Source organism: Zea mays, chromosome 7 (assembly GCF_902167145.1).
Source record: "Zea mays cultivar B73 chromosome 7, Zm-B73-REFERENCE-NAM-5.0, whole genome shotgun sequence".
Taxonomy (NCBI): Eukaryota; Viridiplantae; Streptophyta; class Magnoliopsida; order Poales; family Poaceae; genus Zea; species Zea mays.
In genome coordinates this window covers 177,433,307-177,459,504 of record NC_050102.1, presented here as the reverse complement: position 1 = coordinate 177,459,504, position 26,198 = coordinate 177,433,307, and the positions used below count along the sequence as shown (strand labels likewise).

The 26,198-nt window shown below is 52.8% G+C and overlaps 4 protein-coding genes across 5 annotated transcripts; 1 reads left to right on the top strand and 3 right to left on the bottom strand.

Moving 5' to 3' along the window:
* Positions 1 to 925: 925 nt before the first annotated feature.
* Positions 926 to 2,427, bottom strand: LOC100273696 (uncharacterized). The gene has a single exon (NM_001148108.1). It carries the CDS (start codon positions 2,363 to 2,365, stop codon positions 1,241 to 1,243), a length of 1,125 nt encoding a protein of 374 aa, NP_001141580.1. The 5' UTR covers positions 2,366 to 2,427; the 3' UTR covers positions 926 to 1,240.
* Positions 2,428 to 3,623: 1,196 nt separating this feature from the next.
* LOC107521957 (uncharacterized) lies at positions 3,624 to 5,796 on the top strand. Its single transcript, NM_001321823.2, has one exon. The coding sequence runs from the start codon at positions 3,705 to 3,707 to the stop codon at positions 5,454 to 5,456; it is 1,752 nt and encodes a 583-aa protein (NP_001308752.2). The 5' UTR covers positions 3,624 to 3,704; the 3' UTR covers positions 5,457 to 5,796.
* A 1,113-nt stretch (positions 5,797 to 6,909) lies between these two features.
* Positions 6,910 to 7,712, bottom strand: LOC100281012 (uncharacterized). The gene is made up of 2 exons (NM_001153931.3): positions 7,482 to 7,712; positions 6,910 to 7,370 (listed from the first exon to the last, which is right to left on the bottom strand). Exons 1-2 carry the CDS (start codon positions 7,566 to 7,568, stop codon positions 7,287 to 7,289), a joined length of 171 nt encoding a protein of 56 aa, NP_001147403.2. The 5' UTR covers positions 7,569 to 7,712; the 3' UTR covers positions 6,910 to 7,286.
* Positions 7,713 to 8,784: 1,072 nt separating this feature from the next.
* Positions 8,785 to 22,063, bottom strand: LOC103634411 (pentatricopeptide repeat-containing protein At4g33990). 2 transcript variants are annotated; one of them, XM_008655937.4, is made up of 4 exons: positions 19,339 to 22,063; positions 18,228 to 18,843; positions 17,259 to 17,398; positions 8,785 to 9,089 (listed from the first exon to the last, which is right to left on the bottom strand). In XM_008655937.4, exon 1 carries the CDS (start codon positions 21,793 to 21,795, stop codon positions 19,729 to 19,731), a length of 2,067 nt encoding a protein of 688 aa, XP_008654159.2. In that variant the 5' UTR covers positions 21,796 to 22,063; the 3' UTR covers positions 8,785 to 9,089; positions 17,259 to 17,398; positions 18,228 to 18,843; positions 19,339 to 19,728. The 2 variants fall into 2 exon arrangements, with proteins under 2 accessions (XP_008654159.2, XP_020396900.1); XM_020541311.2 differs by lacking the exon at positions 8,785 to 9,089 and adding an exon at positions 17,106 to 17,144.
* Positions 22,064 to 26,198: the final 4,135 nt, after the last annotated feature.

The following is a 26,198-nucleotide window of genomic DNA, read 5'->3' as shown; positions in this document are numbered from 1 at the left end:
TGACTAGGCCCCACATATCTAAAACCCGCCCATGTACAAACATCAAAATAGCATGTGCCAACCTGACATTCAGTTCTATGCAGATATGGTGTTCAAGTTTCTGTTAAACGTGATGCCATGTCTCCAGATTTGATGCCCAAAAGGCATATATCTCCAGAACGGCAATGCTTTGAGGAATGAGCATGACCCTGTTCCGACCAAAGGCCGGGAAAATGGATGCCGGAGTTGAGAACGACGATTCTGGAATGCACAAGATTCTGGTGCAGTTCTAAACTGCTTTTCTGGACTCTATGTGTATTAACTGAAAACTAAAGAAACACGGGCTTATTACAGTGTCGAGTTCATCAGCCAGGGCACTTTCACAACCGTGCCATCCCACGGTTCCCGCTCGACACGAGCTCCACTCACACACGACCTTCCTAAGACACGCTCAATCGTTCCTCGAGCTCAACTAACTAGCTAAAGACTCGGACTCCATACAAACTGAATCAAACAGAAAAGAACACAAACGAATGACTGACGAAACTGACGACAACAGACTCTGAAACTGGGAATGCAGACCTCTGAATGGTGGCTGAAACTTGTCTCAGACCCTGTCTATTACTACAGCTTTGTCATATTCTCATGGTGGAGATTTAGATGCAATCACATGGGTTAGAACGTTAACCATTCATCATATGCAGATATGACATTGAAAGGCTGCATCTTTACAAAAAAAAGGAGGAGGGGGACATAATCATTAATCCATTAAAACCTCCACTCACATGTAATCGTCTTTCTCAAGAAAACCAAGCTCCATGACCTTTCTAAAACAAGTCTATCCATCTTCAATATTATAAACCAGTCTGACACTGTGATGTAATCATCATAGCAATTGTTGGCTGACGACAGACAAAAGTGAACATGAAACCAACAGTCCAACACAGAAATAACAATATATATGTAATCTTAGTAAATTAATTGCAACAATTCATCTTTCTACAGGGTACCTTTCTGTTCACTGGAAGCATACCGCTACCACAGTAAACAAAGGAACATGAACCTATGTTATAAAGAAAAAAGATCATAAATTGAAGCTAATATCACATGAACATACAGAACAACAAATAAACTAGTTCCAAGCCCCAATCAGGTCAACAATATTCTTTTATGGACGTAACATATGCAAAAATGCCTAAACATCTACACTAAGAATCAGAGCAAGAATCCTAAAACCAAAGCGATCTCATCTTATCATGAATTAAGACCCAGGGGTTGATGACTTGAGCTCCTCAAGCGTTGCCTTCGCCTGATCCTGCAGCAGCTCGATCCTCTTCAAGTACACCTCCAGCTCCAAAATCCGCTGTTTCCGCCACTTCTCCCCTTCCATGGCCAACCCAAGCGGCGGCTCAGGAAGCTTTGCACCAAATGGGTTTGCTCCGACATTTATCGCTGCCCGTAGCATCTCCTTAAACAGAGGAGTCAGGCAAGTCTTCTCAGCATCAGAAACTCCTGATTGAGGCGACACCACTGGCAACCTGAGAGGCTCTGAGCCATCCATGGCCACCATCACTGGCATTGGAGTCTGGGGCTGTGCTGGGAGAGAGTCATCCATCTTGACAGGCACCGATACAGACAATTGCACTGGCTGAGGGGGCTGCAGCATGTTTGTGGCAGGGGCGGCGCCAGTGGCAGGGCTGAATTCCATCACTCGCCTGCGACGACGCTGCCGTGTAGAGGACGGGGACTTGGCTTCTCCGTTGGGGCTGGTGTTGGCAGGTATCTGTGTCGCGGCGGCGGCGTCTTCGTCGTCAGAGTCAGCCGAGGGATCCCGGCCGTGTTTGTTTGTGGGGCGCCAGATGTTGCGCGCAATCTCAAAGATGGCCTGCTCGTGCGGGGAGCGGAAGGTGAAGGTGGCGCCGGATTCGCGGAGGCGAGAGACGCAGTTGCGGTACTTGCGCTTGAGGCGGCGGAGCTTCTCGACGAGCTGGCTCTTGGTGAAGTCGAGCTGGAGGCGGCGGCGCATGTCCTCGTAGAAGGGGTCGGTGTCGTACTGGTGCGACGCGAACGCCGTGCCGCGCGCGGCGGTGAACTCCGCGAAGCCGCGGAGGATCACGATCTCGTCCTCCTCGGTCCAGAGGCGCTGGAACAGGGGCCGCCGCTCCCCGCCGTTGCCAGAGGTGACCGGGCCGCCGCCGCTCCCGGCCGCAGGGATCGCGTGGGGCAGGCCGGTGGCGGAGGAGGTGGTGGGGTTGGGGAGGCCCGGATCGGTGGGGTCGAGGAGGTGGGCGCCGGCGAAGTCGCCGTCTTCAGAATCGCCGCCGCCGTCCGCGTCGGGGAAGGAGATGCCGGCGGAAGCCGGCGGGTCGTCGCCGGTGGGAGGCATTGGATTGGTGATGGGATTTGGACGGGAATAGGGGTCTGGTTGCGGGATTTGAGGGAGTTCAGAATGATCGACGAGTGTTTGGATGGGACCCGTGTTTGGAACTTTGGATTAGCTCTGATTTTTCCAAATCGGGGTCGTCGCAAAACTCTCACCAGATCATATCCAACATAAGTCATATATTTTGACTACTCAAAATTAAAACAAGACTTTATTTAAAATATTTAATGCTATAAAAATGTTTGCAGCTCCAATTATTAGAAACTATATCATGCTATTTAGAAAATAAATTGTTAGAAATAGTGTACGGAACGAGGATAATACTCTGGTATATGATGTACTATATTTAGAACCCGAAAGACGGAACTTTAAAATTATTGAATGAATTTTTTTGTAAAATAAAGCCTCTGTTGGAGTATGTTTTTATGTCAAAGTTCTATATTTCAAAATAGTATCTCGTTTAGAGCTCCTGTTAGAGATGCTTTCAGCAGTCTGAAGTTGTTACACTTCCATACCTCCATTGTTTGGTTATTGCATGTTTGCCTTTACGTAGGGAGCCGCAAATGTCAACCTTCCTTTTCTAACACTAAGATATAGCTTGTGCTAAAGCTAAGAAAGTAAAACAAAAAAAATGACCACGACGATGGGTGAGGACGCGAGGAAGAGCGAGAGGGGAGAACGCAGGGTGGAAGAAGAGATGAGGGATGATAGATGATTCAAATAATATTGTTCATTGGATTTGAACAAGTGAGAGGAGAGGAATTATTCAGCAATTTGAACAGTTGGTTTGATGGTGTGTGTAAGTCTGATGCAATGACGGATATGTCGAAGGTTATGGGTGTGGAAGTAATTTGGTTGGATGAGTTTTGCAAAAAAATAATCTGATGAATTATATAGTGGTATAGATACAGATGTATGTTCACGTAAGCAGGGATGTCAAAAATCCATGTGGGGTGTTCCTCGTGGGGATCCCACCCATTTTGGGGTGGCACGAGGATGCCTCTCCCCCCACAGGGCTAACGGAGCGCCCTCCGAATATTAACAAGACGGACTTCCGATCCAAATTTTTTCTTTTTTTTGTGAGAAACTTCCCATTTTTAATTGACTTTGGTGGCAAAATAGGACCACGTTTTCAACCCAATCTAAGGTCGTTGGGCCAAATCAGTTTCGTTCCTTTTCCCTTTCTAATAACATCTGTTCCGGCCTGGTCCATACTACAAGCCCATCAGCCCCGAGCCACGATCAGACCATTCGTCACTCACTAAACCCTTTTGCCCTAAACCCTAAACAAGAAGCTACCCGCCTTCCCCACCCCAACCCCCAATCCTGCCGCGGTGCCGCCATGTCGTCCACGCCGCCGGCCGTCGCGTCCCCCGCCTCCGAGCAAACAAAATCCAAGAAGAAGAAGCACAAGTCCAAGGATCTCCCCGCCACTGACCCGCCATCGCTCGCCGAGGCTGAGGAGAAGACTGATGGCTACCTAATCAAGCCCCAGTCCCTGGTGCCGTCCCTGGACACCTCGACCTGGCCGCTCCTCCTCAAGAACTACGACCGCCTCAACGTCCGGACTGGACACTACACCCCGCTCCCCTCCGGCCACTCGCCGCTGAAGCGCCCCCTCGCCGAGCATCTCCGCTACGGCGTCATCAACCTCGACAAGCCGTCGAACCCGTCCTCCCACGAGGTGGTCGCCTGGATCAAGCGTATCCTCCGCGCCGAGAAGACAGGCCACAGCGGCACGCTCGACCCCAAGGTCACCGGCAACCTCATCGTCTGCGTCGACCGAGCCACGCGCCTCGTCAAGTCGCAGCAAGGCGCCGGCAAGGAGTACGTGTGCGTCGCCCGCTTCCACGCCGCCGTGCCGGACACCGCGCGCGTGGCCCGCGCGCTAGAGGCGCTGACGGGCGCCGTGTTCCAGCGCCCGCCGCTCATCTCCGCGGTGAAGCGCCAGCTCAGGGTGCGGACCATCTACGAGAGCAAGCTCCTGGAGCACGACCCTGAGCGCCACCTCGCGGTGTTCTGGATCTCCTGCGAGGCAGGCACTTATGTCCGGACTCTGTGTGTGCACCTTGGGCTGCTCCTTGGCGTCGGCGCGCATATGCAGGAGCTGCGCCGTGTCCGGTCGGGGATCCTCGGGGAGCAGGACAATATGGTGACCATGCACGACGTGATGGACGCCATGTGGTCGCTCGACAACCACAAGGACGAGTCCTACTTGAGGCGCGTCGTCATGCCGCTGGAGGTGCTGCTTACAAGCTACAAGAGGCTTGTCGTGAAGGATTCTGCCGTGAATGCTATCTGCTATGGCGCTAAGCTTATGATCCCTGGCTTGCTCCGGTTTGAGAATGATATCGAGACCGGGGAGGAGGTTGTCCTGATGACAACGAAGGGGGAGGCGATTGCCATTGGTATTGCTGAGATGACCACTGCTGTTATGGCAACCTGCGACCATGGCGCGGTCGCAAAGATCAAGAGGGTCGTGATGGACAGGGATACGTACCCGAGGAAGTGGGGGCTTGGTCCAGTGGCACTCAAGAAGAAGAAGATGGTCGCCGAGGGCCTCCTTGATAAGCATGGGAAGCCAAACGAGAAGACCCCAGCTGAGTGGCTCCGCAATGTGGTGCTTCCCACTGGCGGCGATGTATCGATCGCTAGCATCGCAGCTGCTCCTGAGCCAGAGAAGGTGAAGGTGGAACAGGATGCAGTTGCCGGTGAAAAGGTCAAGGAGAAGAAGAAGAAGAGGCAGCAGGATGAGAACAATGGCGATGATGCTTCCGTTCCGGCGAAGAAGATCAAGGTCGAGGAAGATGCCGAGGTAGTGGAAGGGGAAGGGGACAAGAGCGAGAAGAAGAAGAAGAAGAAAGAAAAGGTAGAATCAGAATCAGCTGATGCCGCTGAAGCGAAGGAGGTGGAGAAGGCTGATGATGCAGCTGACGAGACGGGCAGCGAAAAGAAGAAGAAAAAGAAGAGCAAGGAAGGAAGCGCCGCGGCCGCGGATGCAGAGAGTGCTGAGCATGCAGATGGGGCGGGGGTGGAGAAGAGCAAGAAGAAAAGGGAGAAGAAAAAGAAGAGTGGGGAGACAGAGCAGGCATAGTAATTAGAACTTACAATGGACGGGGTTGTCTAATCTGTTCTGAGTTGCAGAGGGGAGGGGGCGGTATTTTCAATTTTCCGGCTGTATTTTTGTTTCTGTGAGTACGAGACAATGCGATGAGTTTTGGCCTCCTGCAGACACAGGATCCATTGAGCTGGTAACTTTCGAGCTTTGAGAATATGTTGGCGAGTCTGCTGTGCTGAAGAGCTCGAGCAGCACTTGCTTAAACATGCACTTGATGCTATGTTTATAGGGTTGAAAGATGTGCACCTGCTGAAGTTGCTAGGGGGGTTAGCTTGTGATGTGCTTTTTTATGTCTTCGGTTGATGGATGCTTTGAGAATCTGTGTCTTTATGCTCTGCTGGCTTCACATGCTTGTGTATTCTGTATTCACTGACTAGGCTAGATACTACCCTGTTCGTGGGGAGATGGCTATACGTTTTGCAGGGTGCAGATAGTTGGTGTGTCCATCTCCACATCTGCCCAGCATAAACCATTGGATACTCATGCTGTAAACATGTGGATTCCAATCGTTTTATGGGCAACAGTTGCATTTTGTTGGTTCTCCTCGCGGCAGAAACAGTGGAAACCGTTTCGGTAAAGCCAAGCGAACAGCTTGCTTGTGGTGCTGGACCTTGATGCGGCTTCTCTGGCTCCTTCGCTCTGCCATTCTCTACTGAAGTCAGCAGTGTAAATCAACTAGTGAAGTCAGCGCCTGCCGGGTCGGACGACGCTGTTAGGTAGTGTTTGGTTGAGGAGCCAAATAGAACGGAGCCGTTCCATCCCTGATTCTAGGAACGGAGCCGCTCTGTTCTGTGTTTGGTAATCTGGAACGGAGCGGTTCTGTTTTTTGTTTGGTTGCAGAGTGAACGGAACGGAGCGTGACTGTGAGAGCGGGATTAGAACGGAGCGACTCCATCCCATTGATTTTTTGGAACGGAATGGTTCCGGATCTGAGGAGAATATTCCCTAATTGGAGTCATTCCGTTCTGGTTACTTTGTAACCAAACAATAACAAAACTGAAACAGAACTGTTCCGTTCTACTTGGCTCTTCAACCAAACAGAACGGACTCCAGCTTGGGCAGCTGCCGGCCCCAATCCGACCCGGCCCCGTTGGAGTTCCGCCGCGGCGGAGGCTGTTTGATGGGCCGCGGCCCTCGGCGACGAACCAGGCGGTTGTCACAAGAAGACGAGATAACCAACGGACGTGTTCCATGCTCAGGTCACGCTCTCGTCCAACCCACGCACCAAAGTTGGTGGTGCAGTAATTCCCCCAAGATGGCGGAAGCCACTGGCAGTGCCCGAGTAGTGAATTCACGCACGGTAAGCTAGTTATGACGGCGGCAATTTCTTTCTCTCTTTTGTTGTACTGATATATATCATAGACTTATTCCCATCGATCTCCCAACCGAAACCAACCAAGCAAGCAACCAACCCAGTACTACAATCGCGAAGGTTAAAAAAGAGACAAACAACGAATTTAACAACCCATCAACCCAAGGTAAACAAAAAAGAGAGAAGGGGCAGCAGCTGCAGGGAGGAACGGTTGTACAAGTACATGGAGCTGAGGAGCGACACCAGGCACGCGTCCTGATTTCTTCAGCCGAGCAAACTAATCAAGAAATTAAAAGGACTGGATACACCAGTACTACACCAGCAGGAGCAGCAGCAACTAAACAAAGAAGGAAGGAATCACATCTCAAGACACGCGCACACCACGTCCCCCCACGAGACCACCCTGCGCTTGCATTGCATGCTAACGCACGCGACGGAGTCACAGCTAGCTGCCTGGCACTGGCAGGGGACCGTGGTTCATCTGCTCCGGCCGGCTACTTGGTGATGGCCCAGACGGCGTAGATGATGCCGGGGAGGTAGCCGAGGAAGGTGAGGATAAGGCAGATCCAGAACTCAACCTGCAGCAAGCAAGCAAGCAATAACAGTCATCTATCGATCGGCACTGCACTGCAGCAAAGAAGGCAGAAAGCTGCCGCCGAACTAGTAGTAGATATTAAAAAATCACGCACCCCGCAGCCGAACTTGAAGAAGACCCCGAGCGGCGGCAGGATGATGGCGAGGATGATGTCGATGCAGGTCGCCGTGCCGTCCGACATCTTGCTTTTCTACCCGTGTGCTCTGTTTAGCTAGCTCCGTGTGCCTCGCTCGCTCGCTCAGCCGATCTACCGCGGAGAAGTAAAATCAGAGAGCCTCTGGTATGGGTATGGGTTGGTGGGGTGCGTGGTGGATGGATGCGATGAGCTCCACCTGCCGTGGCTGCTGGCGCTTATAAAGGCGGGGAGCGGGCGGGGGTCCGGGGTGCCAACATGCCAAGATGCGTGGGCAGAGGGCATCGGGTGCGCTGAGCTGTGTGCATGCATCCCCATCTGACGCCCCGCGGAACTTGGCCGGGATGCGCGGGCATTCATCACAGTCCATCACCCCACCCGGCCTGCTGCCTGCTGGACGCGGTGACGAGGAGCTCATTGGTTCGCTCCTCGCCTCTGTGGTCGGCAGATGGGTCCACTTTTTTTTTTTTTTGCCTCTAGTGCGGTCGGTCATGTAGGGACGCTATCCATCAACGGTAAATGTCGATTTCACGGTCTCCAGAATGGCCCCGGCCCGCGCCGCGTCGGTCGATGACCCCACCGCCCCATGCATGGGCTTGCTTGCTGCTTCAGCTGACAGCTCTCCTGCCTACCACCATCCTCCTCTACGTGTCCACCCCGACCCTCTTATCCTCTCCTAGTCCTAGAGGCCGAATCATGGTATCCATTCATGACAAATAAACAGCCTGCTTTCGCTTCTGCTTCTGCCAATTCATGTTCCAGCTCTTATCATCCCTTTGCCCGGAGACTCTCAGCATGTTCTCGCGGATCTGATCGGATCTACACACTCTGGAGGATGCTTCGATGGCCAAGAGAGCAAGAGAGGGCTACTAGAATGCACACCTGGAAAGTGCAAAGTGTACTTTCTACTTTAGCAGCCAAAGCTTTTCCAATGCTGTCGAGCGTCGACGACCTCAACTCCTCAAGACAACAAAAGCTGTTACATGCATACGATCAGTACGTGCCTTTAGGCTATCCGCAGCCGCGCCGTAAATTTTTACAGCTCTCAGGAACTTCACAGCTAGTGCACCTTCTGTGGTGGACTGAATAATCTCTTTCCTCTTCCTATTGGCTGCCCATTGGGTGTGGAGAGGAAAGAGGTGAAAATAAATAATAGAATATGTGGTAGTTAGTATAGGCTACATATTTAGAGATTTAGAGTTAATCTCGTGAGTTATCAGTTACTATTCTGACTTGCGCTGTAAATCGTCCACAAGAAAACAAGTCGGCAACAGCTAGCTCACCAGGAAAGCCCGGCTGATCGTTTCAGAACAGGCACGGATAAAAGTTTCCAAAACAGGATGGGGGAACAGAGGTAAAGCTATACACTACTAACCACTGCCGCGTAAATACATAAGTCATGCCAAATCCGCTCGTCCATTCAGCTATAAATGTGAGACAGTTAGGCATCACATCAACATATAATATAATAAAGTCACTAGCTAGCTACTGTGTCATAATGCATACTCCTTGCAGACAATTCAACGGGCGGGATGTCCTGTGGACATGTCGGCACCCACCGCCCATCACCTGCAAACGGGTAGTCAGGCAAGTCACTGCACTGTCACTAGCACTCACAATTAGATATCTATACCATTATAAAGTAAATTCATTAGGTTTAAAATCATAACAAATAACAATTTACAATCACATGCAAATATCACAAACACATCTATATACTACCGGTTAGTCTAAGTCATGCCTAACCGTATCGATCACTTAATCATGTTGTGCTCGTGTCAGCCCATCGTGCCGGGGTGGCGGCCCAAACACGGCATTAGATCCGTGTTGTGCCGACACTGTCACTATATGAATCATGTTCGTGCCGTGCCGAAGTACTACGGGCCATGTCGTGCTTAGTGTCGGTCCATTTAATACGATCCATTTGGCTATACCATCACCATCAGCTACACCTACACGCCCGTACGTAAGGGTTTGTTTAAATATATAGCCTAGGGTTTATTCGTTTTGAGGTGGATTGAAAGGGATTAAATCTTCTTAATAAATTTGAATAGAACTGGATCTAATTCCCTCCGATTTCTTTCAATCCACCCACCGAACAATCTTTTAGGTGGCCAACTCCAGCTAATTTAGGCTAACTTCTAGCCCAGCTAATAACTGGCTCTGGTTGATCCAAACAGGCCGTAACACCCATGAATGGTGATGAAATAAAATGGACTGACCAGGTCTGGGATCCCCCAATAGGCTGCTATCAAACGCCATTGATCACTGTGCTGCAGACTGCAGTGGCAGGCAGCGCCAAAACGAACCATCAAACCAAACAAACATCCAATCTCTTCAGCGCGAGCTACACGTCTCCTTCTGGGTGACGGCGAAACGAGCCACGGTCGGTGAATTCACTCCAGCGTCGGTGGCCGGTGGGTGCAGCATGAGAAGAGGGGCGTGGGTCGGTTCCCCATTCTCAGGGACGTCGTTATCTTATCTGCCCACATGGGGAGGGGTGCGTGCCGTTTAAGCTCCAGTGCCCAAAGACTTGCATAGACTAGTGTAAGCATTCACATATTCTCTGTTCTGGTGGCAGCTCATGACAGGTGGGTTACCGGCTTCTAAAGCTTGTGGTTATCTAATGCTTAAAGAATACAAATCCTGTTACTTAGGGTTTTTGTGAAGGGTTGGACAGGTAGTAGTAGAATAGCACGTGGAGTTAGTTATCCAGTGCAAAACTCCGCATGTGCAGCCTTCCATTCCTTACTACTTCAGCCAGAGAGAGAACCGCTACAAGCTACCTGCGGTCTACCACTGGATTTCTTCATACTCCTCTTTTTTTTTTCCATGATAAGAACTAGAATATATGCTTCGAATAACTGGACACGGTTACCAACGCTCTCATTAAGCTTATCGATTGCTGTGCGCAGGTCTATCGCAATCATTTGGATCAGGTATATATAGACAGCGCTGCTAATCTGTTAGAAATATGCCCTAGAGATAATCATAGAGATGAGCATATTTCTTTGTATCTATGATATATATATTGCTTAATTGAATATCCATGGAAGACACCTTGTATTGATTAGCAATTATGTGAATTGTTTGTGAGATTCTTTACTTATATGGTTATTCTAAATGATGTCCCTAGTCAGAGTCGATGACTAGCACATGTATTAGTTGATGACTACATTTCACAAGTCATGAACTGTCAAGGGCGTCGGGCCCGAGGGTAGGAGGACCGCGGCTCCGAAGGTCGTAGCCGCCGTCCGTGTTGCCGACCGGGTTATGCCCCCAGGAACGGCGGTTTTCGTCAACGGGTTATGCCCCCTGTTGCCGAGTAGAGAGAGGTAGGAGATGGAGATAAAACTTTCTTGTCCTCATCATGGGTGCTTACAGGGGTATATAAAGCCATAGGCCAGGGCTACTAAAGGAAGCCACTAATCACTCTTATTCCCTTCTAAATCTATCCCAGATTATTAAAGGAAAGCCATCAATCACTAATCACTCTTATTCCCTTCTAAATCTAGTCCGGACTAATAAAGGAAAGCCATCAATCACAGATCACTCCTATTCCTTCTAAATCTAGCCCAGACTAATAGGAAGGCCATCAATCACTTTTATTCTTTCCAGATCTAGCCGCTAGGCCTGGCTGCCTGCTGGATCAGGCGTTGCCTGCTGGATCAGGCGTCCTGCGCGCTCAGCCGCGCGCCGCACGTCGCGTGCCCTGTGCCGACGTGTGTACGTATTTCCGTACATCACATCTCTCCCCTCCTCGAGAGGCAGCTCGTCCTCGAGCTGAAATAGTGGGTATGAAGCGCGAAATGTGTCCACATCCTCCCAGGTAGCCGATGCCGGAGAGGCTCCCCGCCAGCGAATGAGGACCTGCCGAACTCCCCTGAGCAGCCGCATCTTGACTGCTTGCTCTGGCTCTGGAATAACTGCGCCGTGGCGAACCGGAGGTAGAGCTGGAGGCTCTTGCGGAGGCGCGCCGTGGAACTTCTTGAGAAGCCCCACGTGGAAGACGTCGTGGAGGCGAGCTTGAGGAGGCAGGGCCAGGCGGACAGCCACGGCGTTGATGCGTTCGACGACGCGGTAAGGGCCGTAGAACCGCGGCTTCAGCTTGCCAGCCGACGAGTCGGGCATGGAGGCCGTCGGGCGCTGGCGTAGACGAAGCAGCACCCACTCGCCGACCTGTATGTCGATGTCACGATGTAGACGATCATAATGATGTTTCTGGACAGCCTGGGCCTGCTCCAGCCGGTGACGGATATCTGCCAGGAACTCCACGCGCTCCTCCAAAGTCCTGGCCACCGCAGGCACCCGCGTTGCCCCCTGCTCGTAGGAGCGAAGTGAGGGAGGGTCGCGGCCATAGACGACGCGGAACGGCGTGTCGCGCAGGGACGACTGGAAAGCGGTGTTGAAGATATATTCCGCCCATGGGAGCCAGCGCAACCAGTCGCGGGGTCGATCTCCCGTCAAGCACCTGAGATACATGATGATGACCTTGTTCGCCGATTCGGACTGGCCGTCTGACTGGGGATGAAATGACGTGGTCATCTGTAGCTTGGTACCGCTCAAGCGCATCAGCTCGGTCCAGAAGTTGGAGGTGAACACCGAGTCCCGGTCAGAGACGATCGACTGGGGAATGCCGTGGAGACGGACGATGTCGGTGAAGAATGCCTGCGCCACAGACTCGGCCGTGTACGGGTGCGCCAGGGGAACGAAATGTGCATACTTGCTGAAGCGGTCTATCACCGTGAAGATGACGGTCTTGCCGCGGACGCGAGGCAGCGCTTCGACGAAATCCATGGCGATGTCCGTCCATACCCCTTGCGGCACCGGCAGGGGTAACAGCAAGCCGGCCGGGTGCTGATGGTCGGGCTTGTTGCGTTGGCAGACTGCACAGCCACGAATCAGATCCTGCACCACACGTTTCATGTGAGAAAAATGGAAGTCGCGCCGGAGTCGGTGCAGGGTGCGCTGTACGCCCTCATGGCCTTCCTCGTGGACCGCCACCAAGATCTCCTGGAGCAGCGGGGAGGCGGGCAGAATGTACAGCCGGCCCGCATAGTGGACGAGGCCGTCGGTTAGCGCCCAGGGCCGTGACCTGGCGCCGCTGCTGATGTCGTGCTGGAGGGCCGCGAGCGTGGGGTCGACGGTGTGTGCCTGACGGAGCCGATCTATGAAGTCGAAGCGTGGTCCGGACAAGGCCAGCACCAAGCCCTCCTCCGGTGTGTCGCGGCGTGAGAGCGCGTCCGCGACGGCATTGGTATGTCCCGGCTTGTACTCGACGGAGAAGTCGAAGCCGAGAAGTTTGCCCACCCAGTGGTGTTGTGGTATGGTGGACAGCCTCTGATCCAGCAAGTACTTGAGGCTGTAGTGATCGGTCTTGACTTCGAATCGGCGCCCCCAAAGGTAGGGCCTCCAATGGCGGATTGCCTGGACGAGGCCGATCAGCTCCCGCTCATAGGCGGCTAGGGCGCGGTGACGAGGCGCCACGGGCCGACTGAAGAAGGCCACGGGGTGGCTGTCCTGGACCAGCACCGCCCCGAAGCCGTGGGACGAAGCGTCGCATTCGACGACGAACGTCTTGGAGAAGTCCGGCATGGCGAGTACCGGGGCCGACGTGACCGCCTCCTTTAGAGCGGCGAAGGCAGCCGCCGTTTCGTCCGACCACAGGAACCCGTCCTTCTTGAGCAGGGCGGTCAACGGCGCGGCGATTGTGCCATAGTTGTGCACGAATTTCCGGTAGTACCCGGCAAGACCGAGGAAACCGCGAACCGCGCGGGCCGACCGCGGCTGCTGCCAGTCGCGCACCGCTTGCACCTTGGCGGGGTCCATGGCGACTCCGGCCGCCGAGACAACATGTCCCAGGTACGCGACGGAGGAGGCCGCGAAAGCGCACTTAGAGCGCTTGACGAAGAGCTGGTGCTGTTGAAGCGCGCCGAAGACAGCACGCAGGTGACGAAGGTGGTCCGCCCATGTGCGGCTGTAAATCAAAATGTCGTCAAAAAATACCAGCACGAAGCGGCGGAGGAAGGGGCGCAGGACGTCGTTCATCATGGCCTGGAACGTGGCGGGAGCGTTGCACAGCCCGAACGCCATGACCAGGAACTCGTAGAGGCCGTCATGTGTGCGGAACGCCGTCTTGTGCACGTCAGTCGGCCGCATGCGGACCTGGTGGTACCCGGAGCGCAAGTCGAGCTTGGTGAAGAAGCATGCCCCGTGGAGCTCGTCCAGCAGCTCGTCGACGACTGGGATAGGGAATGCGTCCTTGATCGTGAGCGCGTTAAGCGCCCGGTAGTCGACGCAGAAACGCCACGATCCGTCCGGCTTCTTGACGAGGAGGACCGGGGACGAGAACGCGGAGTCGCTGCGACGCACGATGCCTTGTGCGATCATTGCGGCACATTGTCGCTCCAACTCATCTTTGTGGGCCGCCGGGTAACGGTACGGCCGGACCGCTACCGGCAGTGTGCCCGACTTGAGTACGATGCTGTGGTCACGCGCCCGCGGCGGTGGCAGGCCCGAGGGCTCGGCGAAGAGGCCATCGAACGTGGTCAGCAGCTCCTCCAGCAAGGCTTCGGGCGCCGTGATGCTGTCGAGGCGCGGTGTGCGCCGGGCGGCCACGTCCTCCCAGCAGACGGGGCGGCCATGGCGTGTGAAGGCCACGGTGCGCGTGGTGAAGTCCCACACCATCTTGCCTAGCGTGACCATCCACTGGGTGCCGAGGACGACGTCGTAGCCGGCCAGTGGCATCACATAGAGGTCGACGCAAAAGTCCTCGCCTGCGATGGTGATCGGGGCCTGACGGAAAACACCCGGGCAGGCGATGCGCTCGCCATTCGCCACGGTGGCCGTGAGGCGTGGGCTGGTCTCGACAGCAAGCCCCGTGCGTGACGCTGCGGCCTCGGCGATGAAGTTATGCGTGGAGCCAGTGTCCAGAAGGGCGGTCAGCGTCACGGCGCCCACTTGCACGCGCACCTGCATGGAGTCACAAATGGGCATACCAGCCACAGCGCGAAGGGAGAACAATGGTGCGGAGGTGTCGACGGCGTCAGCCTCCTGGGCAGCGTCCTCCAGCTCGAAGCCGTCAATGTAGAAGACACGGCGACACACCCGATTGTGCCCGCGGGAGTACGGCTCATTACAGTTGTAACACAAGCCAAGACGACGACGTTCCGCCTGCTCCTCCGTCGTAAGGCGCTTGGCAGCCCCAGCTGCGCCGCGTGGAGGAGGCGCCGGGAGGGCCAGCTGCTGTGCTGGGGGAACCGGTACGGGAAGCACCGGAGGCGCGCCGGCCGCTGGCAGCGCTGGCCGCGTAGGTAGAGCGGGCAGGGCCGCGCGCGGGGCCGCCCGACCGAGTAGGGGGTTGAGCCGGTCTAGCTCCACCAGTTCCAGCATCCTGGCCAGGCTCATGGCTGCGGCCAGGGACTCCGGCGCGTGAACGCGGACCTGATGGCTCAGCGGCGGCAGCAGCCCCCCTGTGTACAGTTGTACGCGCTGGCTTTCCTGCAGCCGGCCAGCACGCGAAAGAAGGGCCTGGAAGCGGTTGGAATATTCTTCCACCGATCCCGTGCGTCGACACTCCGTCAGCTCGAACAGCGGCGCTGATCTCAGCGCTGGTCCGAACCGGAGGTTGAGGAGTTCCTTGAAGCGACCCCAGGGCGGCGTGCCCTCATCCTCCTGGAGTTGGAGGAACCACAGCTGGGCCACGTCGTCCATGTTGTAAGATGCCATCCATACCTTTTCCTCCGGCATGGTGCGTTGATGTCGAAAGTACGACTCGCACTTGTTGATGAAGATCAGCGGGTCGGATTTGCCGTCATAGCGCGGGAACTCCATCCGCTGGAACTTCGGCGGGTGATCCGTGCGGGGCTGCCCATCTTGGTGGCCGCCGTAGTCGGTCGCGGAGGCGACCTTCTCCTGCATGACCACCATGTCGGACTGCATTTTGGACATGTTGGTGGACAGGGTCTGGAGCATCTGCATGACGTCGGCCATGGAGGGTTGAGCGCCGTCACCCATGGTGATGAACCTGGACGTAGCGGTGGACGGGGAGGTGGTGGCTGGTGGTGGTGGTGCGGCTGAAGGGCTGGGGGTGGTGGTTGGGGATCGCCGACTTCCTGATACCAGGTTGTCAAGGGCGTCGGGCCCGAGGGTAGGAGGACCGCGGCTCCGAAGGTCGTAGCCGCCGTCCGTGTTGCCGACCGGGTTATGCCCCCAGGAACGGCGGTTTTCGTCAACGGGTTATGCCCCCTGTTGCCGAGTAGAGAGAGGTAGGAGATGGAGATAAAACTTTCTTGTCCTCATCATGGGTGCTTACAGGGGTATATAAAGCCATAGGCCAGGGCTACTAAAGGAAGCCACTAATCACTCTTATTCCCTTCTAAATCTATCCCAGATTATTAAAGGAAAGCCATCAATCACTAATCACTCTTATTCCCTTCTAAATCTAGCCCGGACTAATAAAGGAAAGCCATCAATCACAGATCACTCCTATTCCTTCTAAATCTAGCCCAGACTAATAGGAAGGCCATCAATCACTTTTATTCTTTCCAGATCTAGCCGCTAGGCCTGGCTGCCTGCTGGATCAGGCGCTGCCTGCTGGATCAGGCGTCCTGCGCGCTCAGCCGCGCGCCGCACGTCGCGTGCCCTGTGCCGACGTGTGTACGTATTTCCGTACATCACATGAACATGGAGATGTTAAATTAATAATGTGGGCGCATGTATGACATGAGGCTGGACCGACCCAACGTGAGATATTGTAATATAGTTCTCTTCTTGCAACATGAATACTGTATCCTTAGACCTGAGATTGTCGCATGTTCTCAAGATGTGAATTGACTTACTTAGGGACTATCAAACGCTATCCCGTAACTGGGTAGTTATAAAGGTAGTTTTGGGTTTGTCAGGAAGCATGCTATGAGACTTGTCCCTCTCTTTGTGAGAGAGATATCTCTGGGCCCCTCGAGTGATTGGATCAAGAAATGCATGGCCATGCTAGGGTTAAGAGTTAACCATTGAAAGGATTCCAATTCACAGTATCGAGAAAGAGAGGTCAGCTTAGAGCCAGACCAAATATCGTGAGACAAAGGGAACAGCATGTACTTAATGTCGCAATGGTTCGTCTGATATGATCTTTACGTACACATAGGAGTTGACATGTCTTGCTAAAGGCCGCTGTCAATTATTGAGCCAAGTAAGAGTACTCGGGCTATGTCTATTTGTACGTGAACCTATAGGGTCACACACTTAAGGGGAAGGAAGCCTAATTCGGATTAGATCCGAAATTAGACTGGGCTTTAGGGTTAATGATGGGCCTCGGCGTCAGAAGCCCACCATAACGCCTATATAATGAGGGGCGGGGGCGCGGTTAAGGGATAACCTAATTCGCCACCTGCAAATCAGCAGCCGCCGCTCGCCCTCGCCAAGCCGCCATCGCGAACCTAGCAGTTCGGTACGCGGCGCTTCCTCCCTGTACGTGTGGATACCTCGGAGGTGCTGCATCTGGAGCACTTGGACGAACCGTGCGAGGACGTGAAGGACGCCGGCGACTGCACGACACTGCTCGACGCGTTCGTCTACATCGAGACGTCTTCCGCTGCTCTGCGCGTCTAGTGGTAATTCCATGACCTATAACCGCAGTAGTTCTTGGTATTATGGGGATGAAAATTTTGTTTTGCGCTAGCGTAGCCTCCCCGTAATCCTACATAATCAACTTCAGATAACATGGGAGAAGACAGTTACCGTTGCAGGATGGCAGATGGTCCAAACCCCAAACTACATCGCACCGGCCATCGGAACTTCGATAAGAAGTTGGAGAATAGATCTGATCTGGATCCGATAAGGATGCCCGTTCCCTGTTGTCTTGAAGCTTGCAAGTTAACCTACACAGCAAGGAAGCAACAAACCGAGGGTGAGGAACTGAAAGATGTCAAAGGGTTTAGTGTAAAAAAAAAATAATCACACAGGATCTTCTTACACACCCTAATAGTACTATTACTACCATTGATAACGTTTTTCACTTCTCAGAGCTCTGGACAGAAATGTATGGACGAAGTATGTAAAACAATATTTTATTAAAAAAATGGGATGTCAAAATCATAAAAAAACATTGGGGGCATGCAAAATCTCTCTCTCTCTCTCTCTCTCTCTCTCTCTCTCTCTCTCTCTCCCTCTCTCCCTCTCTCCCTCTCTCCCTCTCTCCCTCCCTCCCTCTCTCGCCCTCGCCCTCGCCCTCTCCCTCTCCCTCTCCCTCTCCCTCTCCCTCTCCCTCTCCCTCTCCCTCTCCCTCTCCCTCTCCCTCTCCCTCTCCCTCTCCCTCTCCCTCTCTCTCTCTCTCTCTCTCTCTCTCTCTCTCTCTCTCTCTCTCTCTCTCTCTCTCTCTCTCTCTCTCTCTCTCTCTCTCTCTCTCTCTCTCTCTCTCTCTCTCTCTCTCTCTCTCTCTCTCTCTCTCTCTCTCTCTCTCTTTCTCTCTCTCTGACCTGCAAGAAAGCAGCTCCCTAACCGATAGATTCTGGGACACCAGAATTGAACAAACGGCCAAACGACTGTAATAATATAGGCCATGTAAAACAATATTTTATTGAAAAATGGCTAGTCAAACTCAAAGATGCAATAAAAGCATTGGGATTTAGGCGTGCAAAATCACCTCTCTCTCTCTCTCTCTCTCTCTCTCTCTTTCTCTACCTATCTTGCAAGAAAGCAGCTCCTTACCTGATAGATTCTGGGACACCGGAATTGAACAAACGCTGTAATAATATAGGCCATGTGGTTCAACTCAATCCTCTGCACAAACTTCGGATAGCAGCAACGCTCAGTAGGACAAGCGGGGAATCAACTATCTGATGAAGACATGTGGTGAGCCCACTGCCCACCCCCTCTGCATTGGCCCAGCACCCTCATTGATTACTGCCCTTTTGCATTGCATTATGATGCATCATCAGTGAAATCCGGGTGCTTTACCGATTCTACTTGTGGTGCTGGTTCTGCTTTTGGCATCCATTGATGGAGACACCATCGTTGTATATGATAGCAACAGGTGAGCTAATTCATGAGTAAGCAAAAGCTTTGTCGTGCTGAAACCCAGTCTGGAGAAACAGTGCACTGATATGTGTGGTCTAACTACCTGCCTAGGAGAATAAGTCCAAGACTCATGGTGAATAAAATTTTTGAAACAGTGCATAACTGGAAAATCCATTTTTCCCTCGCAAAATCCAAACTTCTTCCAAACCATAGAAAGACTTGAGCGTTGATGTGCACCCACTTGCTTACTTTTCTTCACAAGTGTAGCTAGCAAAAAAAGGACTTCAGAACAGGGTATACTGTCTGCCTACAAAAAAGTTGCAAAACTATAAGAGGTATAGCCGAAATCATCTTAGAGCATAAGTATCAATTTCCCTTTATGAATGTTTGATAAATCATGAACTGATTGCAGAATAGATTCTTGATTATTAATAAGGAAATTCAGCATCAGAAAAATATATTAAACTGCACATAGAGCAATGAGGAGTAGGCAATATAGAAAAAAGGAGTTCTTGGATGAAAAAACGTTAAGCGTTCCCAAGAAAAGTGAATAGATTCATCAATCATCATCAAGATTCAAATTGAGCTTGGCGATAGTCAAACAGAAGAAAATGTGAGCTATACAATATGAACCATGTGACCCCAAGCAGTCTTCTTTAGCTAATTATACTAGCAAACAAACACAGAGAATGCAGATTGCAGGCATGGCGTAGAAAACGAGCAAATTTGTTAAACTTCTTAAAATATAACATTAAGAACAAGCATAAACAGTAAAGTTCACACTGTAATCCTGTCAACTCACTTATGCCCGCAAATATGGAAATGTATTCCTCTAGAAAAGAAAATATCTGAACAGTGTTTTGATGCAGTAGCAGAGTAGTAGCTGTCTCCTTGCATTCTCTCTCCCAGGTTTATCACTAATTCTCAGTAGTTAGATAAGTTAGTCACTATCCTTCACATCAGCAGTTTTACACTCCGTCTTGCCTTATGTATCCAAGACATGTTATGAAGTGACCGTTCATGATTTCGCTGAGTTATGTATCTTCCCGTTAAATATGACAGTCAGACATTTTTGGATTTCCTATCTAGTTAATTGTTCCATACAACCACAAGCAAATGATGTTTTTCTTTTGTGCAAAATGAATTTGATATGTACAGGGAGTCAAAGAACCACAAGCGACACGCCATGATCTTAAATCAAGCTATTTCCTGTTCTCTTCTTCAAGCTCCTCTCTTCTATCATAGTTCTTATCCTAGTCACCTCAGACCACATTCCAGCACTGGCATAGACGTTAGATAACAGAATGTGATAACCAGGATCATTGGGGTTTTGCTCAAATATTCTTTCTGCAACAAGCTCAGCAATGTCCATTCTATGGTGATCTCTGCATGCTGACAATAGGCACCCAAGAACATCTATTTCTGGCACTTCTTGTAAATTAGCAATAAAACTCCAAGCATCATCAAGCTTCCCAGATCTACTGTAGAGGTCAACAATACATGAATAGTGCTCCTTGTCAGGAGGAATATTATAGTCCCGCAACATGGAATCATAGAAGCATAAGCCCTTGTCAATAAGGCCTCCATGGCTACAACATGATAACAGAGCTACAAAAGTCACTTTATCTGGAGAAACTCCATCCCTCTTCATTAGGTCAAAAAGAATGAATGCTTGATCTGCATGGCCATGCTTTCCCAGAGAAGAAATCAGAGTGTTATATGTAACAGTATTTCGCTCTGTCATCAGCAGAAAAATCTTGTTGGCTATTTCTAGGCAACCACACTTGCAGTACATATCTGTAAGTGCGTTAGTAACTGAGAAACACGAACTTATGTTATGTCTGATGGCATAAGCATGTAGCTCCTTACCCTGGAGGAGCCTCGAGGGTTGATTGCATAGAGGAAGAACTGAAACAACAGTCACATGATCAGGTCTGAGTCCCTCTTTCAGCAGTGCCCTTAATAGACGTAATGCAGACTCTGAATCCTTATTCACGACATATCCTCTGATCATTGAATTCAAAACGACCAAATCATTCTTCGGCTTGAATTCAAAAACAATTTGTGCGTCCCTAATGTATCCTTGTCTACAGTAGAAGTCGATGAGTGCACTAGCTAGAAACTCACTGTGCTCCAATCTATTTCTTAAGGAGAAGCAATGAATTTCTTTTCCATACCTCAGTAACCTCAGCTCTGAAATGCTAGGAAGTATGCTTGCTATGGTAGTAGAATTTGGTTTTATGCCTGAAGCAACCATTTCAGTAAACAAACTGACACTCACATTATATATTCTATTCTGTGAATGCCCTGCAATTATGGTACTCCAAGAGAACACATCCTTGTGATCGATAGACCAAAACAGAGAAGCAGCCATATCCAGCCTAGCACATTTGCAATACATATCAACCAAAGCATTAGGAACACAGATATCATCACCTACTCCGCATTTTACTGCATATCCATGCAATGCCATTCCAGTCCTCAGCTCTTTCACCTTACCACATGCTGGAATAACAGTAGCAAAAATCATTGAATCAGGCCGAAACCCTTCTGACTTCATGCGCTTAAGCAACGTCATCACCTCAAGCCAGTCTCCTCCGCGGACGGCTCCTCCAATCATCGCAGTCCACGAAGCCAAGTCCCTCACTCCCATGCTCTCAAACATATTCCTCGCCTCACCTAAGCACCCACACTTGGCAAACATGTCCACAAGCGCGCACTGCACAAACACGTTGCCCTTTGCAATGCCCCGGGCAATGTCCGTCTCCACGTTCTCTTGAACCTTTCTCCCCTGCTCAACCTCGCCAAGCGCCGCACACGCTTTCAGAACAGGCGGGTACGTGAAACGATCAGCAACGACCGAGCCGTCACGGACCATGTCCCAGTACCACCGCAGCGCCTCCGAGAACCTGCCAGCGTCGACAAGGCCCTTGATCACAGCGTTCCACGCGAAGGAGTTCCTCGTAGGCATTCCATCGAACACACGCACCGCGTGCCCGAGCCCACCATCCCGCATCCTGGCGTACGCGCGTACCAGCTGCGCGGCGAGGACGGTGCTTCTATGGTAGCCTCGCACCAGCAGCGCAGCGTGGAGTCTCCGTACCTCCGTGAGGGCGGGGGCGGACTGCAGCCGGAGGAGGAGCGCGACGGCCTCGCGCGGGCCGTAGCTGCTGCATCCGCGGCGAGGAGCAGTCGCTGGGGAGCCAAGAGGAAGGCACCGTCTGAGCCTCCTCTTCACCGCGGAGCAAATAGTACGCATCCGGCGGCGGCTGCGGCGCGAGGCTTCGTTTTCAAGCGGCGAGCTGTTTCTCTGAAGCGGGGAAACCACCTGCCATGTCCATGTACCATGGCCGTTGAAACAGGCCACCTACCACCCTGTGATGGCCCATTGCCCCTCTCCTGCCCTGTAGGGTCGGCCTGCTTTGCTCCATGCCTCCATGGGCTGATTTAGGAGCGGGTCGAACCGCTCCTTTGGCAGGCCTCCTAGTCCTACCCGCGGCACTGCCTCGATTTTCTTCCACTTTTTTTAATATATATATATATATATATATATATATGAACAAGTGTATATGTAAGGATCATTTTGGCAGGGCTTTTATCTGGTTTCACGTTTTTTTAATAAGCTGTACTTGTTAAGTAACTCTAATTAGGGTTATGTAGGCAAATACCTGCTTTGCCCCTAAAGGGTCTCACATCTCTATGTAAGCAACCTGTACACCACCTCATAAGATAGAGAAGAGAAAGAGGTCAGAGGCTCAACCCTATATCCTGTGTCTCGTGTGTTTTCTCTGTCGTGCTTATGGGAAGGGAGACGAGTTCTCTACAACTTCTTGTGCCTCTACTGCTGACGTAAGGGAAGGGAGCGGATCTGGTGATCCGTGGTAACGTAGTTCTCAACACGTTATCAGCACGCTCTACCTCGATGTTACTATAAGATCAAATCTGCATCAACTCTACGTCAAGTCGGCAGGTCTTTGGCCTAGCCGAACTCTCCTACGCTAGAGGCTTCGATTTCCCTCTACACATTCGAGCGGTATGCTTCAATTAGATCTATTGTTCTTGATCTGCTAGTGTACACGCGCTACGATCTGTACGCCACAAACTAGCCATCACTGTCATGGTGCTACGTCCGCTCTGGTCCTCGCTCGCGCCAGAAGCGCCCGCGTCGGTTGACTGGTTTCCTCGCCGGCGCCAGAAGCCACACATGCGCTGGGCTGCGCCGCGCCGCACATCAGCGACCTGACCTGTAGCCTGCTGCTGCATTGCATGCTCCACAGCCTAGCAGTTGCTGACCGATTCTAGCGGCGAGAAGAAAGGATCCCACCTTTGCATGACACACATCAAGATCAGGCTTGCATGCGGTTCTCCATGCATGTGCATGCGGTGGAGAAAAGGCTGACCCGCACGCACTGTCGCACTCGCACAAACGTGCATGCGCAGAGAAAAGAAAGGGTCGTACAGCTTAGAAAAAAAAGGAAAAGAAAAATCCCAATTAGATGGACTGCATGCTTGCATGCGCACCAGATGCTTTTTGCTATTCTTGTGTCTCAAGAAAAAAAATTGATGTATTTTTCTAAACGCACACGACTAAGTTACCAGAAAATAAACAGAAAGAACAAAACATTTTATGTTTCAGACTCCACTTTAGTTAATTATTTCCAGCAGTAAATAATTAGTAGAAAAGTACATGTTTAAATATGGGAATGCTTTTTACACCTGACGTGTTATGCTCATGCAATAATTTTGGTATTTAATTTTTCTGCATTAATAATTATTTTTGGCTGCAAATAATTAACAGAAATTAATTAAATTGCATGTGAAGGCTATGTTGTGTATTTTTAAATCGCTCTAAATATTTGTGGTATGTTGAGTTTCTGATTCACGCCGAGCGATTAAATATTATAGTGGGTACTCGGACATATTGATCAAGCTATGTTATTATCGGCTGAGTTATGACATTAGCTGAATATTGACTGCGTCGTGGCAACACGACGCAATATTTGTGCCATTCAAACTTGGTTGCGTCATGTGATTGCTATGTCGCGCTCTCGCTTAATCGGATCGCTCCTGTCGGGGATCATAATTAGGGGTACCCTCAAGACGCCTAATTCTCAGCTGGTAACCCCCATCAGCATAAAGCTGCAAAGGCCTGATGGGCACGATTAAGTCAGGGATCAGTCCACACGAGTGACTCGATCACGCTTCACCCGAGCCTAGCCTCGGCCGAAGGCAGCCGACCTCGAGAGACTTCCGTCTCGCCCGAGGCCCCCTTTTTATGGCGGACACATCACCGGCTTGCCCAAGGCCTTGGCTTCGCTCAGAAGCAACCTTGACTAAATCACCACACCGACTGACCAAATTGCAGGGGCATTTAACGCAAAGGTGGCCTGACACCTCTATCCTGACACGCGCCCCCGGCAGAGCCGAGGTGACCGCCGTCACTCCACCGCTCCACTGGCCAGTCTGACAGAAGGACAGCGCCGCCTGCGCCACTCCGACTGCAGTGCCACTCGACAGAGTGAGTCTGACAGGCAATTAGGCCTTGCCAAAGGCGCCACGGCGAACTCCGCTCCGCCCGACCCCAGGGCTCGGACTCGGGCTAGGACCCGGAAGACGGCGAACTCCGCTCCGCCCGACCCCAGGGCTCGGACTCGAGCTAAGACCCGGAAGACGGCGAACTCCGCTCCGCCCGACCCCAGGGCTCGGACTCGGGCTAAGACCCGGAAGACGGCGAACTCCGCTCCGCCCGACCCCAGGGCTCGGACTCGGGCTAAGACCCGGAAGACGGCGAACTCCGCTCCGCCCGACCCCAGGGCTCGGACTCGGGCTAAGACCCGGAAGACGGCGAACTCCGCTCCGCCCGACCCCAGGGCTCGGACTCAGGCTAAGACCCGGAAGACGACGAAACTCCGCCTCGCCCGACCCCAGGGCTCGGACTCCGCCCTGGCCTCGGCCGGACGACTTCCGCCTCGCCCGACCCCCTGGCTCGGGCTCGGCCACGGCAACTGAAGGCAAGACTCAACCTCGGCTTCGGAGGAAACCCCACGTCACCCTGCCTAGAGCACAGACCGCCACGTCAACAGGAAACGTCATCATCGCCCTACCCCGAATCGACTCGGGTCACGGAGAACAAGACCGACGTCTCGTCCGGCCAGCTCCGCCAGAGGGGCAATGATGGCGCTCCACGAGCTCTATGACGACGGCGGCCCCCAGCTCTCTTACGGCAGCAGGACAACGTCAGCAGGGACTCGACCGCTCCAACAGCTGTCCCTCCATCAGGCTCCGCCGCACCACCGATAGCCACGACATCACGCCAGCAGGATGCCCAGATCTCTCCGGCTGCCACATCGGCATGTACCTAGGGCACTAGCTCTCCCTCCGCTAGACACGTAGCACTCAGCTACATCCCCATTGTACACCTGGGTCCTCTCCTTACGACTATAAAAGGAAGGACCAGGGCCTTCTCAGAGAAGGTTGGCCGCGCGGGACCGAGGACGGGACAGGCGCTCTCTTGGGGCCGCTCGCTTCCCTCACCCGCGTGGACGCTTGTAACCCCCCTACTGCAAGCGCACCTGACCTGGGCGCGGGACGAACACGAAGGCCGCGAGACTTCCACCTCTCTCACGCTCGGCTCCGGCCGCCTCGCCTCTCCCCCCTCCGCGCTCGCCCACGCGCTCGACCCATCTGGGCTGGGGCACGCAGCACACTCACTCGTCGGCTTAGGGACCCCCCTGTCTCGAAACGCCGACAATTGGCGCGCCAGGCAGGGGCCTGCTGCGTGCTGACGAATAGCTCCCCGTCAAGCTCCAGATGGGCAGTCTCCAGCAACCTCTCCGGCCCGGGACGGTGCTTCGTTTCGGGGCTCTCGAGTTCATGTCCTTCGACGGCAGCTACGACATGATACTTCTTCCACCGCCGTGCGACCACGACAATGGCGGCCGACAACCCGCCCGCCGGCGGCGGAATCGACGACGTCTTCCCCGCATGGTGGAAGAGCTATATTCGGGCTCGCTCCGTTCTCTCCCCCGCCAACGGAGGAGGAGGCGGGGCCGTCAAGGCCAGACGGGAGGCCGCGCTTTGCCGACCGTCGAGCGAATCGACGCCCCCGACGCCCCGACGGAAGGCACGCTGGACATCGACCTCGCGTTCAAGACGGAGGCAAGCGCCGTCCCCCCGCGGCACGATGACCCCGAGCAAGAAGACGACGCCGGCGCGCTCGCGGAAAGCCTGCAGGACGTCGCCCTCGAACCAGAGATGACGGCGCAACCAGTCCCCGATGTGACTACGTCGCTCCTCGTCGACCAAAAGGTAACGACTAACTCCCATCTTGCGTCATTTCGACTCGACCTCCACCCGCCAAACGACCTCGATTTGGCGGGCGCTCTCATTGAGGCGAGTGCAACCCCACTGAGGTTCTGTATGCGATCGCCTTGGGACCGACTGACGGACGTCTCGACCTACGGGCCCTCTGGGTCCGAGGAAGATGACGATCCCAGCATCGGTTGGGATTTCTCCGGACTTGGCAACCCCAGTGCCGTGCGGGACTTCATGGCCGCATGTGACTACTGTCTGTCCGACTGTTCCGACGCAAGCCGCAGCCTTGGCGACGAGAGCTGCGGCCTAAGCCGCGAATGTTTCCACATCGAGCTAGGGAATCCCACC

What these genes read in the sequence shown, in the direction of transcription:
- LOC100273696 (NM_001148108.1), bottom strand. Translation starts at nt 2,365, where the DNA reads ATGCCTCCCACCGGCGACGACCCGCCGGCTTCCGCCGGCATCTCCTTC.
- LOC107521957 (NM_001321823.2), top strand. Translation starts at nt 3,705, where the DNA reads ATGTCGTCCACGCCGCCGGCCGTCGCGTCCCCCGCCTCCGAGCAAACA.
- LOC100281012 (NM_001153931.3), bottom strand. Translation starts at nt 7,568, where the DNA reads ATGTCGGACGGCACGGCGACCTGCATCGACATCATCCTCGCCATCATC. An exon ending in TCTTCAAGTTCGGCTGCGGG is followed by an intron (nt 7,371 to 7,481) that starts GTGCGTGATTTT and finishes TGCTTGCTGCAG; the next exon opens with GTTGAGTTCTGGATCTGCCT.
- LOC103634411 (XM_008655937.4), bottom strand. Translation starts at nt 21,795, where the DNA reads ATGCGTACTATTTGCTCCGCGGTGAAGAGGAGGCTCAGACGGTGCCTT.